Raw genomic sequence first — 16,612 nt, 5'->3', positions numbered from 1 at the left:
GCTGACATTTTGGGCCTACACCCTTCAGAGAGGGGGATGGGGTGAGGGCTCTGGAATAAATAGGGAGAGAGGGGGAGGCGGACCGAAGATGGAGAGAAAAGAAGATAGGTGGAGAGGAGATAGGTCAGCCCAGGGAAGACGGACAGGTCAAGGAGGTGGGATGAGGTTAGTAGGTAGGAGATGGAGGTGTGGCTTGGGGTGGGAGGAAGGGATGGGTGAGAGGAAGAACAGTTTAGGGAAGCAGAGACAGGTTGCACTGGTTTTGGGATGCAGGAGGTGGAGGGGAAGAGCTGGGCTGGTTTCGGGATGCAGTGGGGGGGAAGGGGAGATTTTGAAGCTGGTGAAGTCCACATTGATACCATTGGGCTGCAGGGTTCACAAGCGGAATATGAGTTGCTGTTCCTGCAACCTTCAGGTGGCATCATTGTGGCACTGCAGGAGGCCCATGATGGACATATCATCTAAAGAATGGGAGGGGGAGTGGAAATGGTTTGCGACTGGGAGGTGCAGTTGTTTACTGCGAACCGAGCAGAGGTGTTCTGCAAAGTGGCCCCCAAGCCTCCGCTTGGTTACCCCAATGTAGAGGAAGCTACACCGGGTACAATGGATGCAGTATACCACATTGGCAGATGTGCAGGTGAACCTCTGCTTAATATGGAAAGTCATCTTGGGGCCTGGGATAGGGGTGAGGGAGGTGGTGTGGGGGAAAAGTGTAGCATTTCCTGCGGTTGCAGGGGAAGGTACCGGGTGTGGTGGGGTTGGAGGGCAGTGCGGAGCGAACAAGGGAGTCACAGAGTGGTCTCTCCGGAAAGCAGAGAAGGGTGGGGATGGAAAAATGTATTGAGTGGTGGGGTCGGATTGTAGATGGCGGAAGTGTCGGAGGATGATGCATTGTATCCGGAGGTTGGTAGGGTGGTGTGTGAGAACGAGGGGGTATCCTCTTTGGGTGGTTGTGGCAGGGGCGGGGTGTGAGGGATGTGTTGTGGGAAACGCGGTCAAGGGCGTTCTCGACCACTGTGGGGGGAAGTTGCAGTCCTTTAAGAACTTGGACATCTGGGATGTGCAGGAGTGGAATGCCTCATCGTGGGAGCAGATGCTGTGGAGGCGGAGGAATTGGGAATAGGGGATGGAATTTTTGCAGGAGGGTGGGTGGGAGGAGGTGTATTCTAGGTAGCTGTGGGAGTCGGTGGGCTTGAAATGGACATCAGTTACAAGCTGGTTGCCTGAGATGGAGACAGAGGTCCAGGAAGGTGTGGGATGTGCTGGAGATGGCCCAGGTGAACTGAAGGTTGGGTTGGAAGGTGTTGGTGAAGTGGATGAACTGCTCGAGCTCCTCTGGGGAGGAAGAGGCGGCGCCGATACAGTCAATGTACCGGAGAAAGAGGTGGGGTTTGGGGCCTGTCGGTGCGGAAGAGGGACTGTTCCACGTAACCTACAAAGAGGCAGGCATAGCTGGGGCCCATGGCCACCCCCTTAGTCTGTAGGGAGTGGGAGGCATCGAAAGAGAAGTTGTTGAGGGTGAGGACAAGTTCAGCTAGGCAGATGAGGGTGTCAGTGGAGGGGGACTGGTCGGGCCTGCGGGACAGGAAGCAGCGGAGGGCCTTGAGGCCATCTGCATGTGGAATGCAGGTGTATAGGGACTGGACATCCACGGTGAAAATGAGGTGTTGGGGGCCAGGGAATTGGAAGTCCTGGAGGAGGTGGAGGGCGTGGATGGCGTCACGGACGTAGGTAGGGAGTTCCTGGACCAAAATTCCCAAATCACCATCTGAATAGTAACCGAGTAAGGTTTCTGTCTGTTCGCCTGGTCAAAACTCATCACCCAACAAGTCACTACAAGCACAAAAGGTTGACAGTGGTTCGCACTGCTGCGTCACTGCGTCAGGGACCTGGGTTCAATTCCACACTCAGGCAACTGTGGAAACTCCACACACATTCTCGCCGGGTCTCTCTCTCTCTCTCTCTCTCTCTCTCTCTCCCCCCCCCCCCCCCCCCCCAAAAGGGTTTCCTCTGGGTGATCTGGTTTCCCAACCACAGTCCAAAGATGCACAGGCTAGATGGATTGGCCCGCCTAAGTTGCCCCTAGTGTTCAGGGATGTGTAGATTAGGTGGGTTATGGTGGGGGTGGAGAAGTGGGTCTGGATGGGATGCTCTGGAGGGTCGGTGTGGAATTGTTAGGCTGAAGGGCCTGTTTCCACACTGTAGGGATTCTAGGAAGCAGTACTTATGCCACATTGCTGTTTGGGGTCAGTTGGCTAGACAGCTGACACAGACAGTGGTGGGTTCAATGCTACAGCAGCTGAGGTCAGAGTCCCTGCCTTCTGAAACTCAATCCCGAAGGAGTGGTGACACAAACTCTCCAACAGTTGTGTCTCTCATGCCAACAGCCCTACAATCCGGAGTTACGGTGATTCTACCTTTTAAAACATGTCCGCTGACCTCCACATATTACTGCCCAACAACAAAACCTCATTCAACAGGCACTCCAATGCTATGTTGTGGTTGCGAAAGACAGTTTTTTTAAACCAGAACAGAGTAGACCCAATAGTAATGAAGATTACACCAGACAAATCTTAAATGCAATTTTAAGCAAAATCAACTAATTTGAGTGGAAAGCAATGCAGCCACTGATTTTAGCTGAAAAGTTCACTCTCCGCAATTTTGCGCTGAGCACCACAAGCTTTCAATCGCACACAAACATTTGCCAGACTACCTGTGAAAGCTGTGCCAAGTCCAATCCAGTACCAACTTACCCTAGCATGCATTGGTGAGGAATACGGCAGGCAGATTGCTGCAAGGAAACATTACAGGGCTTGGTGTGTTGTTCTGTGCATTGGCAGCCTAATAAACAAGCTTGATTAACCTAGATTTTGACATTAGTGGCAGGGAAGGGTGTCTGCCTCAGACTGGGCTAGTGATTCACAGCAAAACCTGCAACTCTTGGCAAGCAATTGATTGGGATTTTGTGCGTAAATTTAAAATCTGTTCAATTGCATTCAACAGGCAGGATCCAAATCGAGGCTTGCTGATTCCGATGGAAAATGACACCATTACTGTTCCACAAGAGCCCCTCAATGCCAATGATGGTAGGAATGCCAACTTAAATGTCACAGTAGCTCATCTTAAGACTGATGCCTGAGGAAATGTGCAAATCCAGGAGTTGTGTGTTGGGGGGGGGGGGGGGGGGTGCGCGCAGGGAGCAGGGAGCTCCTTTTTCTGTTAGTCCTCAGGGGAAGGAGGAGTTGAAAAGCAGTGGGTGGGGAGACAGTGTGCTGGTTCCATTTGTGGAAGCCATTCCTGGGAGATCAGAAACAATTGCGTTGGTGAGGATTTGGCTCACTGATCTTTGAACCTGGGAGCATATGGGGCTGAGGTGGGGGGTAGTATCTGAGACAGTCTGAGCCAGGGGTGAACTTGTTTCTTGCTGAGACCCACACTCTCCAGCTCCACCACTGCCTCCTCCCAGTGGAAGCCCACGCAGACATGGGGAGAATGTGCAAACTCCAGACAGATGGAGACAGTCACTCGAGACCAGAACTGAACTTGGGTCCCTGGTGCCGTGAGGCAGTGCTAACCTGGAGTATTGGATGCAGAGGAAATAAAGCAACCTAATGACATTGGGCTCTCACACAAGTCATTGGGGGTGGGAAGGAAAGGAGAAGAGACAGGGGAGGCATTTGAAGGTACACACACACACGCTTGGTACCTCAGGACCTGTGGCAGAGAAGCCCTTGTTTAATAAAGGCCTCCAGTTCCTCCTCCCACCTGACCTCACTCCAAAAAGTCTGTCCAAAGTAGAGCAGAGACTCCCATTAGAATCAGATCTTGCATTTGATTCTCCTACCTCCCCCATAAGAAAGTTTAAGACATGCTTGCTCGTGAGTAGACAGCTTGTTCTGGAAGTTTGGAAACACATCCAACACAACTAAATCATAACCAGTGCCACAATACTTGGACTGCAGACCAAGAGGTGACATAGCTATCATAGCATCAATTAGATTTGAAGTATTTTTCAGAGATCTTTCAAAAGGTATTGTCCATTGTTTTCATTTCAAATTATCACCACATGTACCTAGGTAGAGTGAAAAGTGGTGTTGGAAAATGCAGTACTGGCAGGTCATACTATCCGAAGTGCACCTAGGTAAATAGAACAGTGCAAAAAAAAAGTAATGTTATGGTTGCAGAGAAGGCACATCATGAGTGAAGTGATCATTTTAAATTTAAAATTGGAGAAGTGCATTCAGAAGCCTAGTAGCAACATTTCAAGAACAGCTTCTTCCTTGTTGTGTGTAAGCTTTCATATCCTCTGCCCAACAGAAATTTGGAAGAGATTATGACTGGGATGAGAGGGGTCTTTGACTGTGTTGCCTCCTTCGAGGCAGTGAGTAGGATAGATGGGGTCACTGGATGAAAAGCTGACTTACTAACACTGCTAAGATAATAAAATGTGAGGCTGGATGAACACAGCAGGCCAAGCAGCATCTCAGGAGCACAAAAGCTGACGTTTCGGGCCTAGACCCTTCATTACTAACACTGCTGCCTTGTACAGCATGAGCTCGGTGTCAGGTCTGAGGTCTTTGCCAAAAGATCCCATACCTCAGCTGGCACAAGATGTTAGACTATCTACAAGGAAGTTCCCAAGGTTCATAAATTGATCCATGTTGCTCAGAATTACCCTGTGCATGTTGAGAGTCAGACTACATTGATTGGTGGGACCACTCTGTTGTTTGGACCTCAAGCTAAGTATCTGGAACGCATTCTCTTGCATGTCTCGGGCTTCGCGTGTACGTGTAGATACCCAGAGTTGTGCAGCTCCACGATAGGTTGGGATGGTATCAGTTCTGGAATTGGGGAAAAACCACAGGATTTCCCATGTATTCAAACGGTAGAAAGATGCAGCAAGTGGGATGAGATGTAAATTCTGCAGCCAAAATTTGAGGGGCGCACTACATCATCACTCTTGGTTAATGGCCAAAAAGGTGAGGTTCGAGGTCGAAAGTGGCCACGTGAAGGGTTTGGTACTACTCCATTTGGTTTTGCATTCATCTTGCTGGAATGAAGGTGAACAGTGCCTCCCACTGGGTGGAACTGGTATCTGACTCTGGAGCAGTTCAGCTACTGGCAAAAAAAGCAGGAGAGCACAATTCTTATGATGACCTTTCCTTATGGTGAACAAGGGGAAAACCATTTCTGTAGTTTAGGTTGTCTCAGCTTCCTTCTTCAAAAGAAGTCACAGTAATGGCAACTTGAGAGATGCCCCCTGTCAGGCTGTCCTCCTTCCAGGTGATAAGTATTTGTGCAAACTTGTTACTAGTTGTACACAATGGTTACACCATATGTATTACTAATTGTACACATTAGGTCACCTTCGTGTTTACATGGAGCTGCAGCACTAGAGCTCAGTAATAGCAGTTTTTAAATTACTCAGACGCAAAGATTATAGCAGTGATGTGCCACTATTGCAACATGTAGAAGCTTCTAGATTCCAAGGCAAACATTGGTTCAATCTGAATCGAAGCTGTGGAAGCAAGAGGTTGAGCTGCACACACTGCATTTAGAAAGCTGGCAATCACACTCCTTACACAGTAGGGTCTTCTCATTGAGAAAAGGGATCTAACTGACCCAGTGAGGCAGGTAAAATGGGATCCAGATGGCGATGGAGGAACGAGCCCAGCAAGGCCCAGGCTCTTGTGGCTTACGTGGGTCAAGAAGGTGGTGACCAAGGCACCATGGTATGGGAGATCAACCAAGTAGGAGCTGTGAATAGGAAGGTGGTGGCATTGGCGGTGGCAGGGAGCAGCATGGCCAGTTACAGATACTCAGCAAACAGCGAGCATGCAGATAGCTACACTGCCTGCCCAAGTCCAGGCTCTCTCTTCTTCATTGGCTAGGATTCAGTGTGGTCAGCACAGAACTGGGAAAAACAAAACAGGATCTGCTAAGGGCTGAGCAGCTGTGGAGTAAGTACAAGGGCACTAATCTCAGGATTATGGTATCGCAAACAAATGTGCATAGGGTATGCAGATGGACTTGTAACGAGCTGGCAAGGAAGAGAATGGGTCTTGATTCCTGGGACACAGAGGAGGTGGACCACTGGAACAGACCATATCTGAATCGTACTGGTCAATCACATAACTAGGGCATTAGAGAAAGATTTCAATAAAAGGAGCAGTGGGAGGTGGGGAAAAATTAGAGCCAAGTGAGGAGAGATAGGATATAGGGAGACAAAGCAGGGCAAAGCTACAAGTTGGGTAAATGATTAGGAGACACACAGACAATTTAAAAAAGGTAAAAAAACAGCCTCAACACAAGGTCGGCGACTTGTTAAAAAACCTCAAATACAAAACCTTGAATGCACACATCCGTAACTTAAAGGGGTTAGTTGTAACAGAAAATGTAGCTAAATTTGACAGACATTTGGCTGGGACCCGAATGAAGGTTCTTTTTTGAAATCAGAGTTGGGACATCACATTGAGTTTGTATAGAATATTCCTAAGGCCTCTTCTGGAATACTGTGACCAGTCTTTTTTTGGGGGGTGGGGGGAAGAAAGCGGTGTTTGAGCTATAAAAGGCTGGATCGGCTTTTCCCCCCCCAAATCGGGGGCATCGGTGGTTGATTACTGACCTTTATGGAGGTTTATAAAACCATGAGGGGTCCAGGTAAGGTTATGGTATGTTTGTTTTACCTAGGATGGAGGTTTCAAACACTTAGGGCATTTTTTAAAGAGAGAAAGGAAAAACGTTTAAAATAATAAAGAGGATGACCAACGGGGACAATTGTGGCCTTTTTTCATATTAAAAAAAGATGGTTTTCACGTGGAATGAACTCCCAGACAAGGAGGATGCTGTGGGCACAGTTACAACATTTAAAAGACAGTTAAGTACGTGAATAGGGAATGTTTGGTTGTGGGGGGGGGGGGGGGGGGGTAATGGGCCAAATTAGGGCAGGCAGGACTAGTCTAGTTTGGGCTTATGGTCAGCATGGACTGGTTAGAGAGTGAAAGAGGTCCATTTCTGTGCTGTATGACTATGCCTGATGGAATGCTAGGAAGTGTGTCAAGATTGTGGTTAAAATTTTAAACTCTAACCCATCTAAAATATATATGTTAGAGCCCCCCCTCTGGAGCAGGTGGGATTTGAACTTCAAACTAGTGGCTCAGAAGTAGAGCCATTACTCATTGCACTAGAATCCCTTTGCAGGGGTTGTACATGAACTTGAAGGTGTTAATACTAAAGGAGTGCTAGAAGCAACAGTCGCTAGGATGCCACAGAGAAACAGCTGAGGGTCATAGTGGCAAGACAAAGCAAAAACATTCAGTTGCTGCGTTTCTCCCCAACAACAGCCACATATCAAATGGGATATTAACTGGGCAGCTAACATTTACTGAACAAGCACAGCATATTGTAACAGTTTCTGTTTTGCAAATCTTCTCAAAACTCACTAGTAACAGTTCCTTCTAGTTAGGCCAATAAGTGGTTTTCTTCAACCACACTAGGCCCTGTAAAACTCTACGTTTGGAAGGATGGTGGCAACAACAGGTCACCTGGTGAGGTGCAGACTGCATGGGAGTGCTCCACTAAGGATGACGTAAGGTCATGTCAGCACTGACCAAAAAAACTCAAAGCTCAAGATATAGAACCAGTTTGCGTCAAGATACCAATTAGTACATTTGAGGGGGCCCTTGTGGGTTCCATGTTGGATAGAGTACACAGGTAGAAATAAAAGGAGGCATTCCAGAAGTCTAAGATCTTGGGCGGGGACTTACTTATACTCAAAACTGGTGAGGACCAAATTGGCAGAGCTAGTTTAGACAATAAAAAGTTCATGTGGTGTCCTCAGGATGATTTCATTACAATACCAAGTTTAAGCCAAACAGTTGTAGCTCACATCAAAAAGTAGACAATGAATTAGTAGGGGGTTGTGGTGGTGGGAGGATTGTGGGTCCATGACCAGCACTTTAAACCTAAATAAAAACAGAGGGTGCGATGACCAAGGTGAATTGAAACTCTTGTCTAAAAAAGGGTCAGTCAGTCAGTACAGCACCGGTCTAAGAAAATATTTAATTTTATTTCTCAGGAATAGAATGAGGCTGTCACTGGCCAGAGCATTTACTGCCCCATCCCTAACGGCCTAGACAGCAGTTCAGAGTCACACGAAGGCCAGATCAGGTAAGGAGAGCAGTTTTCTTCCTTAACAGGACATTAGCGAACCAGATGCGGTTTTTTCGACAATCAACAGATTCATTGTTGTCATTAGATTCTTAATTCCAGATATTTTACTGAATTCAAATAATTCAGGAAACACTAGCTCCAGAGAGGAAAGAAAAAATTGCGTAATGCATCATCCTTGGTTACATCAAGGTGATGATGGATAATAGGGCAGGGGCGGGGGGGGCAGCGCAAGGACAGTGATCCAAAGACAGCAGGTGTTTAAAATTCGAAGAGTAATGAAAGACAATGCTCATCCTGCAGAGGGAAAGAAAGATCGGGGCTTATGAGGTATTTATAGGAAGTGATCTGCCCATGTAATCAGCCTGTGTTCTTTCAGATGGCAGAAAGCTGGTGAGTTATGGCAGTGCATCTTGTGGATGGCATACACTGTCATGACTGTATATTGTAATGGAGGGAGACAATGTTGAAGATGGCGGTTGGGAGTCAGTAAGTTGCTTGGTCTTGGATGGTGTTGAGCTTCTTGCATGTTGTCGGAGCTGCACTCCTCCAGATGAGAGAATTCCATCACCCCTCAACCTGAAGACGGTAGGCAAACATTGGAAAGTCAGGAGGGAAATTAATTACTAGTCTCTGACTTGTTCTTGTGGCCCACTGTATTAAAAACTCTGGCTCAGTTCACTTTTCCGGTGAACAGTTACCCCTGAGGATATTAGGGATGGGGGATTTAGCAGTGATAATGCCATTGAACAACAACGGGCAACTTAGTTGAGGGTCTCTCCTGTTGGAGGCACATTCACAGGCACAAACATGATCTAATTGGACCTAAAGGCTAGCATGCCCTCAGGACAAGATGGTTTCTTAAACTAGAGCATGAAGTAGTAGTTTAACTCAGGAAATGCAGCATAAATAATCTTCCATAAATCGTTATATTCTGGGAGGGTGCCAAGATTAGAAAATAGCAAATTAATACACAGTTTAAAGGAGGGAAACAAAGCAGGGAACTACAGGCCAGTTAGGGTAATGTATCATTGGGAAGATGCAGAATCTAAAAGGAACACAGAAGAATTGCAAAGTCAGTGTGAGCAGGCTTTGTGAAAGGCGAATGGTGCTTAAAAATAATCCATAGGCACTTCTTAAAACTAACTTCACAGGTGGATAGAGGGGAACCAGTAGATGTGGTATACTCCATTTCTAAAGATGTTTGATAAAAAGGAGCCACTTCAAAAAAAGGTTGGTGGACAAGATACTGTGCTAACATTTTGGTATAGATCAAAAGACTAGCTACCTAACAGGAAGCACAGTAGGGAGAAATGATTTTTTTTCCCCATGTTGGCAAACTGTAGCTCATGGAATGACATGGGGGCCAGTGTTGAGTCCTCAACTATTCCACAATCTACGTATTTTCTAACCAAACAACTCAAATGTTTTTATACATCTTAACCCAAGTCTCCTGGCCAAATACAAGGACCACTACCATTGTACCAGGAGAGCACCCCCCCACCACCCCCAAACTATGCAATCTATTCCAAATGACTTAAACGAAGGAATGTAAGGTTGACAAATTTTAGTAATGACCCGGAGATTGGGTAGCAAGGAAGCAGTAGATAAAAGAAACAGGTTATTTAATTCCAGCCTAAAAGAGCCGTTAAATATGAACTTTGCTATTTTCCCTGACAGAGTGAACAGACAGTTTGAGAGAGATTACAGAACTCTAGAACAGAGGGATCTGGGGATTCCACAGCACAGATCAAAGGTTAGTATGCAGTTACAGCAAGTGCTTGTGAAGGAAAAATAAAATTGTTTGTAATTTCAGAGGAAAAAAGCCAAATACAGAAAGGAAATTTTACTGCAGGTTATACTAACGGCAAAATCACATTTAGATTACCACATACAGCTTTGGTGCCCTCCAGTTATTTGCTTTAAAAGCAGATTTGAATTCACTCAGATATACGCTAGAAGGATACAAGTGGGGCAATGCACTGAGAGTTGGAAAGTGGGATTAGACTCTGCACAGACACAATGGGCTGAAGGACCTCCATCTCTGACAAACATCCGGTATTAGCAGTTAAATCACAAGAAACTTCAATATGCCTGCAACAAAAAGTTACAGGGTCCAGCTTGACTGGACCTCCAAAGAGGATTTAAAAACAGTTACCCCTCATCGGGGGGGGGGGGGGGGGGGGGGGGGGTGATTTTCAATGGGATTTCAAACAGACCGAGCAGAAGAGGGAAGCTCACTAGACTGCTCGTGTGAAACAGAAGCCAGTTCCAGAGTAGAGCCTGGGTTCCCTCCAGTCCCACCCAATTCTTCCTGGGATCATCTGCACATCAGATAAGTCTAGAAGCAGCTGTCAGATTCAGGAGAGTCAAAGCTGGAGTATTCTCAGGCAAAAAAAGCCACAATTCCATTTAGCTCATGCATTTCATTACAGGATGTGGATTGCTGCTGGCTAACCCTGTATAGCCCTTAATGCTGTTGCCACTTCCTCGAACTGCCACAGCCTGTGGGCTAAGAAACAGCCACACAGGTGTAAGGAAGGGATCAGTCTTCAAAAAGATGGTGCACTAACAAAGCCACTAGCCATATCAAGATGCCATGAAGACGAAATGGAATCTGTGGGTCAGATTTAAAATGACTTAAGTGATGCCTTAAATTTACGCACCACCTAATTAGTACTCCACATGTTAAACATGCTCTTTATCACAAGCCCGATTATGTTGGAAGGTTGGCAGCGGTTACCAAAAGCCATAATTCAGGCTCAGTTTTTTTTTAAAAAGATTAATACGTCTGGCTCAACTCTCAACTTCAAACCTTATTGTCGTCAATTTAAAGGACCAATTGAATGATTGTTAGCTAGGCTATTAAATTCACAAAGTATCTTCGTTTAAAAAAAGACAAAGGCAGAACCAAAGAGGCCCTTCGGTCCATTGAGTCCGTACCAATGCTTGGTAAACACCAGACCTTCAACTTAATGCTGTTAACAAACACTTGGCCCATAGCCTCAAATATTATAAACAAGCTAAGTGCTCATCAAGGGATCTTTTTAAAAAAAAAAGACAGGAATAACTCGAAGGCAGCTCATTCCAGAACTTCACCACTCTGGTTAAAAACACATCCTCGCCAAACCCTCACCATGAACCCCTCAAGACTGAGCCTCCAATTAAGGGGACCCAGCTGCTCCTTATCCAGGCAACATACAAGAGGTGGTGGTATTTTAAAACCAGCAATGTTCCAAAGGAAATAAAATGTGAGGCTGGATGAACACAGCAGGCCAAGCAGCATCTCAGGAGCACAAAAGCTGACGTTTCGGGCCTAGACCCTTCAGAGAGGGGGATGGGGAGAGGGGGGGGGGGGGAAGGTGGACCGAAGATGGAGAGTAAAGAAGATAGGTGGAGAGAGTATAGGTGGGGAGGTAGAGAGGGGATAGGTCAGTCCAGGGAAGACGGACAGGTCAAGGAGGTGGGATGAGGTTAGTAGGTAGATGGGGGTGCGGCTTGGGGTGGGAGGAAGGGATGGGTGAGAGGAAGAACTGGTTAGGGAGGCAGAGACAGGTTGGACTGGTTTTGGGATGCAGTGGGTGGGAGAGCTGGGCTGGTTGTGTGGTGCAGTGGGGGGAGGGAACGTACTGGGCTGGTTTAGGGATGCAGTAGGGGAAGGGGAGATTTTGAAACTGGTGAAGTCCACATTGATACCATTAGGCTGCAGGGTTCCCAGGCGGAATGAGTTGCTGTTCCTGCAACCTTCGGGTGGCATCATTGTGGCAGTGCAGGAGGCCCATGATGGACATGTCATCTAGAGAATGGAGGGGGAGTGGAAATGGTTTGCGACTGGGAGGTGCAGTTGTTTGTTGCGAACTGAGCGGAAATGTTCTGCAAAGTGGTCTCCAAGCCTCCGCTTGGTTTCCCCAATGTAGAGGAAGCCGCACCGGGTACAGTGGATGCAGTATACCACATTGGCAGATGTGCAGGTGAACCTCTGCTTAATGTGGAATGTCATCTTGGGGCCTGGGATAGGGGTGAGGGAGGAGGTGAGGGGGCAAGTGTAGCATTTCCTGCGGTTGCAGGGGAAGGTGCCGGGTGTGGTGGGGTTGGAGGGCAGTGTGGAGCGAACAAGGGAGTCACGGAGAGAGTGGTCTCTCCAGAAAGCAGACAGGGGTGGGGATGGAAAAATGTCTTGGGTGGTGGGGTCGGATTGTAAGTGGCGAAAGTGTCGGAGGATGATGCGTTGTATCCGGAGGTTGGTAGGGTGGTGTGAGAACGAGGGGGATCCTCTTAGGGCGGTTGTGGCGGGGGCGGGGTGTGAGGGATGTGTTGCAGGAAATACGGGAGACGCGGTCAAGGGCGTTCTCGATCATTGTGGGGGGAAAGTTGCGGTCCTTAAAGAACTTGGACATCTGGGATGTGCGGGAGTGGAATGTCTTATCGTGGGAGCAGATGCGGCGGAGGCACAGGAATTGGGAATGGGGGATGGAATTTTTGCAGGAGGGGGTCCCATTCTCTAGATGAGATGCCCATCATGGGCCTCCTGCACTGCCACAATGATGCCACCCGAAGGTTGCAGGAACAGCAACTCATTCCGCCTGGGAACCCTGCAGCCCAATGGCATCAATGTGGACTTCACCAGCTTCAAAATCTCCCCTTCCCCTACTGCATCCCTAAACCAGCCCTGTTCGTCCCCTCCCCCCACTGCACCACACAACCAGCCCAGCTCTCCGCGCCCGCCCCCCCCCCCCCCCACCCACTGCATCCCAAAACCAGTCCAACCTGTCTCTGCCTCCCTAACCGGTTCTTCCTCTCACCCATCCCTTCCTCCCACCCCAAGCCGCACCCCCATCTACCTACTAACCTCATCCCACCTCCTTGACCTGTCCGTCTTCCCTGGACTGACCTATCCCCTCTCTACCTCCCCACCTATCTTCTTTACTCTCCATCTTCGGTCCGCCTCCCCCTCTCTCCCTATTTATTCCAGTTCCCTCTCCCCATCCCCCTCTCTGATGAAGGGTCTAGGCCCGAAACGTCAGCTTTTGTGCCCGAGATGCTGCTTGGCCTGCTGTGTTCATCCAGCCTCACATTTTATTATCTTGGAATTCTCCAGCATCTGCAATTCCCATTATCTCTAATGTTCCAAAGGAACAAGGCTTGGAAAACTCTCCGCCCCTTTGTGGGGAATGCAGGAAGTACATCAGCAATTAGCTGCTTTTTTAGTTGCATCTCATTGCTAACTTTGCTGGAGTGGGAGGAAGTTGCATCACATGCAGGATTTCCTGCAGCATGTTACTTTGGAGATTCCAAACGGTTTGCAAAAATAAATTCGCCTTTGTATTCTGCAGACTTGCAAACTGAACCTAGTTAACCACAAAAAACCATGTACTAGTTACACAAATTGGGGTGTCTGGTTATGTAGTTTTGCAAAACAGTTCTGTACCTGTACACGCTTGGTTGAGGAATCATGGGACTGCACTTTTAATTAAGAAGGGCACCAACACATTTTTGTACACAGTTCAGGGTTGTGATGGCCAGAAGTCCTAAAAGGGAGAGTGGGTAAACACACAGCCCACATCTAGTCCCATAAGTCAGATTGAGTAGGTGATTCAAACAGGCAGCAGAGGCTCTGTGATTAGCGCTACTGCTCACAGCACCAGGGAGGCAGGTTCAGTCCTGGTCTCATGTGACTGACTGCGTGGAGTTTGCACATTCTCCCAGTGTCTGGGTGGGTTTCCTCCAGTGCTCCAGTTTCCAGTCAGTCCAGGGATGTGGGGAGTTAGGTGGATTAGCCATAGGGAATGTAAAGTTAGAGAGACTGGGTATTGGGAATGAGGATGGGTTTCTCTTTGGATGGTCAGTGTGGACTTGATGGACAAATGGCCTGCTAAACTAAGAGGATTCTATGAATTCTTAAACTCAAATTAATATGAAGTGGAACACAACTAAAATATCAGCTTGCTGATATTTTAACATAAGACAGGTTGAAGCAGATGTGAAAAAGAACCTGTATTTATATATGCACTGACAAACTTTCACAACTATAGCACTCTGCAACCAACGAAATACTCAAAATGTACATCACCATTGCAATAAGTTGCTCACAACAAAATGCTTTAAAACAACTTGAGGGATAGATTCAGGCAATAAAATATAATCGGCCAGGACACCAGAACGCCCCTAATTTGAAGGGTGATGCAACCTTTTGCCTTCACTTGCAGGGCAGGCAGAGGCTCGATTTACCAACCTATTTGAAAGGCAGTGCTTCAGGCAATGTTGCATTTCTACACTGGTACTGGAATCTTAGCATTGACTGCCACACTGAAGCCTGGAGTGAGAACAGAACGTACAAACCTACTAAGAGGTTAGAGAGTGCAATTAATGAGCAACTGCTGATAAAGTTAATGAACAACAGTTTAAAATAACATTGGGGGGGGGAGTGGCAGGGGTTTAGCAAGTTATTATTTCCATTGGCCAATAACTTCATGTCTACCCTAGCACTAAAAAAAATCAAGTAGTGAGGGCAGGCATTCTTAAAACACCACAAACACAATTTCATCACCAGACACCTCAATAAAATCCAAGACAGAGCTGGAAGATGGGGCTGGATACATGGGCCTTTGATATACAGGTGTCTCACAGAAGAGAGATTGTTGCTCAAGATTTTAAACAAGCTAAAAAGTCAGAGATACAGAATGGTTTAAGCCATGATGGGACACCACTAAGAAACACCCAAAAAATGTGAAAAATCTAGTCCATTGTTTTAAACTGCTAATTGTCCACAAGGAGCACACAAAATAGATAAGACTCAGATGTCCAGACTATTGACAAGAGACTTAAAAATATTATAAATAGTTTGTGCCTGTGTACTTTTGATCTGGTTCTCTACATGCATATCCATGTTTGTCCTGTATTGGTCTATCCAGTGCATATGTTATACAATTGCACGCGAGTTTGAAAAATGCAGAAATAAAAAGAACAGCATTTGAAAAATAAAATGGCAACAATACACACTACCTTGTCTCTTACAAAAGGTGTATTTTATGCACGTGAAGGTCAGCCATAGGCAAAAATTGCTCATGGCCTTTTACCAACAGCTACAACTCAAGTCGAAACAAGCCAAAAACCAGTCTGCTCAAATTTAGAACTGATGCAGGGTGCTTTTGGACGTCCCCAAGTTCGACAGCAGTGTGCAACGATAAGTTCTTACCTTAAATGGTCGAAAGAGAAGGTAAAGCTCACGTGGTTTAATATCCATAGGAAGGCCACTGACAAAAAGCGTACGGACCTAAAAAGGAGAAAGGAAAATAAAAGAGAGGGGAGTTAGAAAAATAAAAAAGGTGTGTTGCTGCCTTCCTAGTCACAGCCATCGACCAAGGTAAAGTGCCAGATTAAAAAACAAAGGAACAGTGGAGGCTGTAAATCAGAAATAAAAAAATAAGATTGCTGGAAAAACTCAGCACATCTGGTAGCATCTATGAAGCGAAATCAGAGTTAATGCTTTGGGTCCTTCTTCAGAAGTACAAGGTTCTGCAAAGCAAGGAAGCCAAGGATTCTCACACACACACGCGCACGCTTAAAAGAGGGTTCAACAGGTAATAGCAAATAAGCCAGGAAAAGGACCCCTCTGATTACAGTGCAATTCAAACATGTTCAAAATGCACGATAATGAAATGTGAGGCTGGATGAACACAGCAGGCCCAGCAGCATCTCAGGAGCACAAAAGCTGACGTTTTGAGCCTAGACCCTTCATCAGAGCTCTGATGAAGGGTCTAGGCCTGAAACGTCAGCTTTTGTGCTCCTGAGCCTGCTGTGTTCATCCAGCCTCACATTTCATTATCTTGGATTCTCCAGCATCTGCAGTTCCCATTATCACTGTTCAAGATGCACAACCAGTTCATTGGGAATGCAGTGCCAACTGAAATCAAGTCAACACCATTGCGTGAATGCGAGTATAGAGACCATGGCCAGGCCCAGTTCAACCCAGAAGACTTAAATCAAGGAACACCAACCTCCCCTATTGTCTTGTATCAGAACATGGTTATTAGATTTTACCTCTGGTTTAGCCGTTTAGGTTCTGATTATTAGCTCAATTCTTGTAGCCAGAGGAAAGTGAACAGTTACAGCAAGTGGAGTATTGCATAAAGCTGCAGCTACAAGTGTAGGAAGTCCCATATCTGATGTGGCCTCAACATTTTAAAAGGTGGTACGATGCAACTAGTGACAAATAAAATGGTTCGGACTAGAGGGAGGTTACTCCCAAATCACTCACCTCCTAGTGAACTTTGCACTCTCGAACACCAGTGTAACACTTGACACCAAATCATGGCATTTCCAAACAATACTTAATGCCAATTTTCAAAAGTTTCCACCAGCTTCCAAAATAGCATACATGCTACAAAGTTCATTGCAAAAGCAACCTTACTTTCCCATATGCAAACTTAAAACCTTCCAAGAG

General features: G+C 46.6%; 1 protein-coding gene across 1 annotated transcript in view; it reads right to left on the bottom strand.

Annotated features, from left to right (window-relative positions):
• Positions 1-16,612, bottom strand: part of LOC125446777 (RNA-binding protein with multiple splicing 2) — a 103,838-nt gene that overhangs the window by 56,735 nt on the left and 30,491 nt on the right. Inside the window, exon 2 of the mRNA XM_048520574.2 lies at positions 15,365-15,442. Within this exon, the coding sequence (XP_048376531.1) occupies positions 15,365-15,442 (78 nt within the window). The remainder of the gene's footprint in view (positions 1-15,364; positions 15,443-16,612) is intronic.

The sequence above is a fragment of the Stegostoma tigrinum genome, chromosome 36 (genome assembly GCF_030684315.1).
Source record: "Stegostoma tigrinum isolate sSteTig4 chromosome 36, sSteTig4.hap1, whole genome shotgun sequence".
NCBI classification, from domain to species: domain Eukaryota; kingdom Metazoa; phylum Chordata; class Chondrichthyes; order Orectolobiformes; family Stegostomatidae; genus Stegostoma; species Stegostoma tigrinum.
The sequence above is the reverse complement of the archived record's forward strand: the minus strand, read 5'-3'. Positions and strand labels throughout refer to the sequence as shown.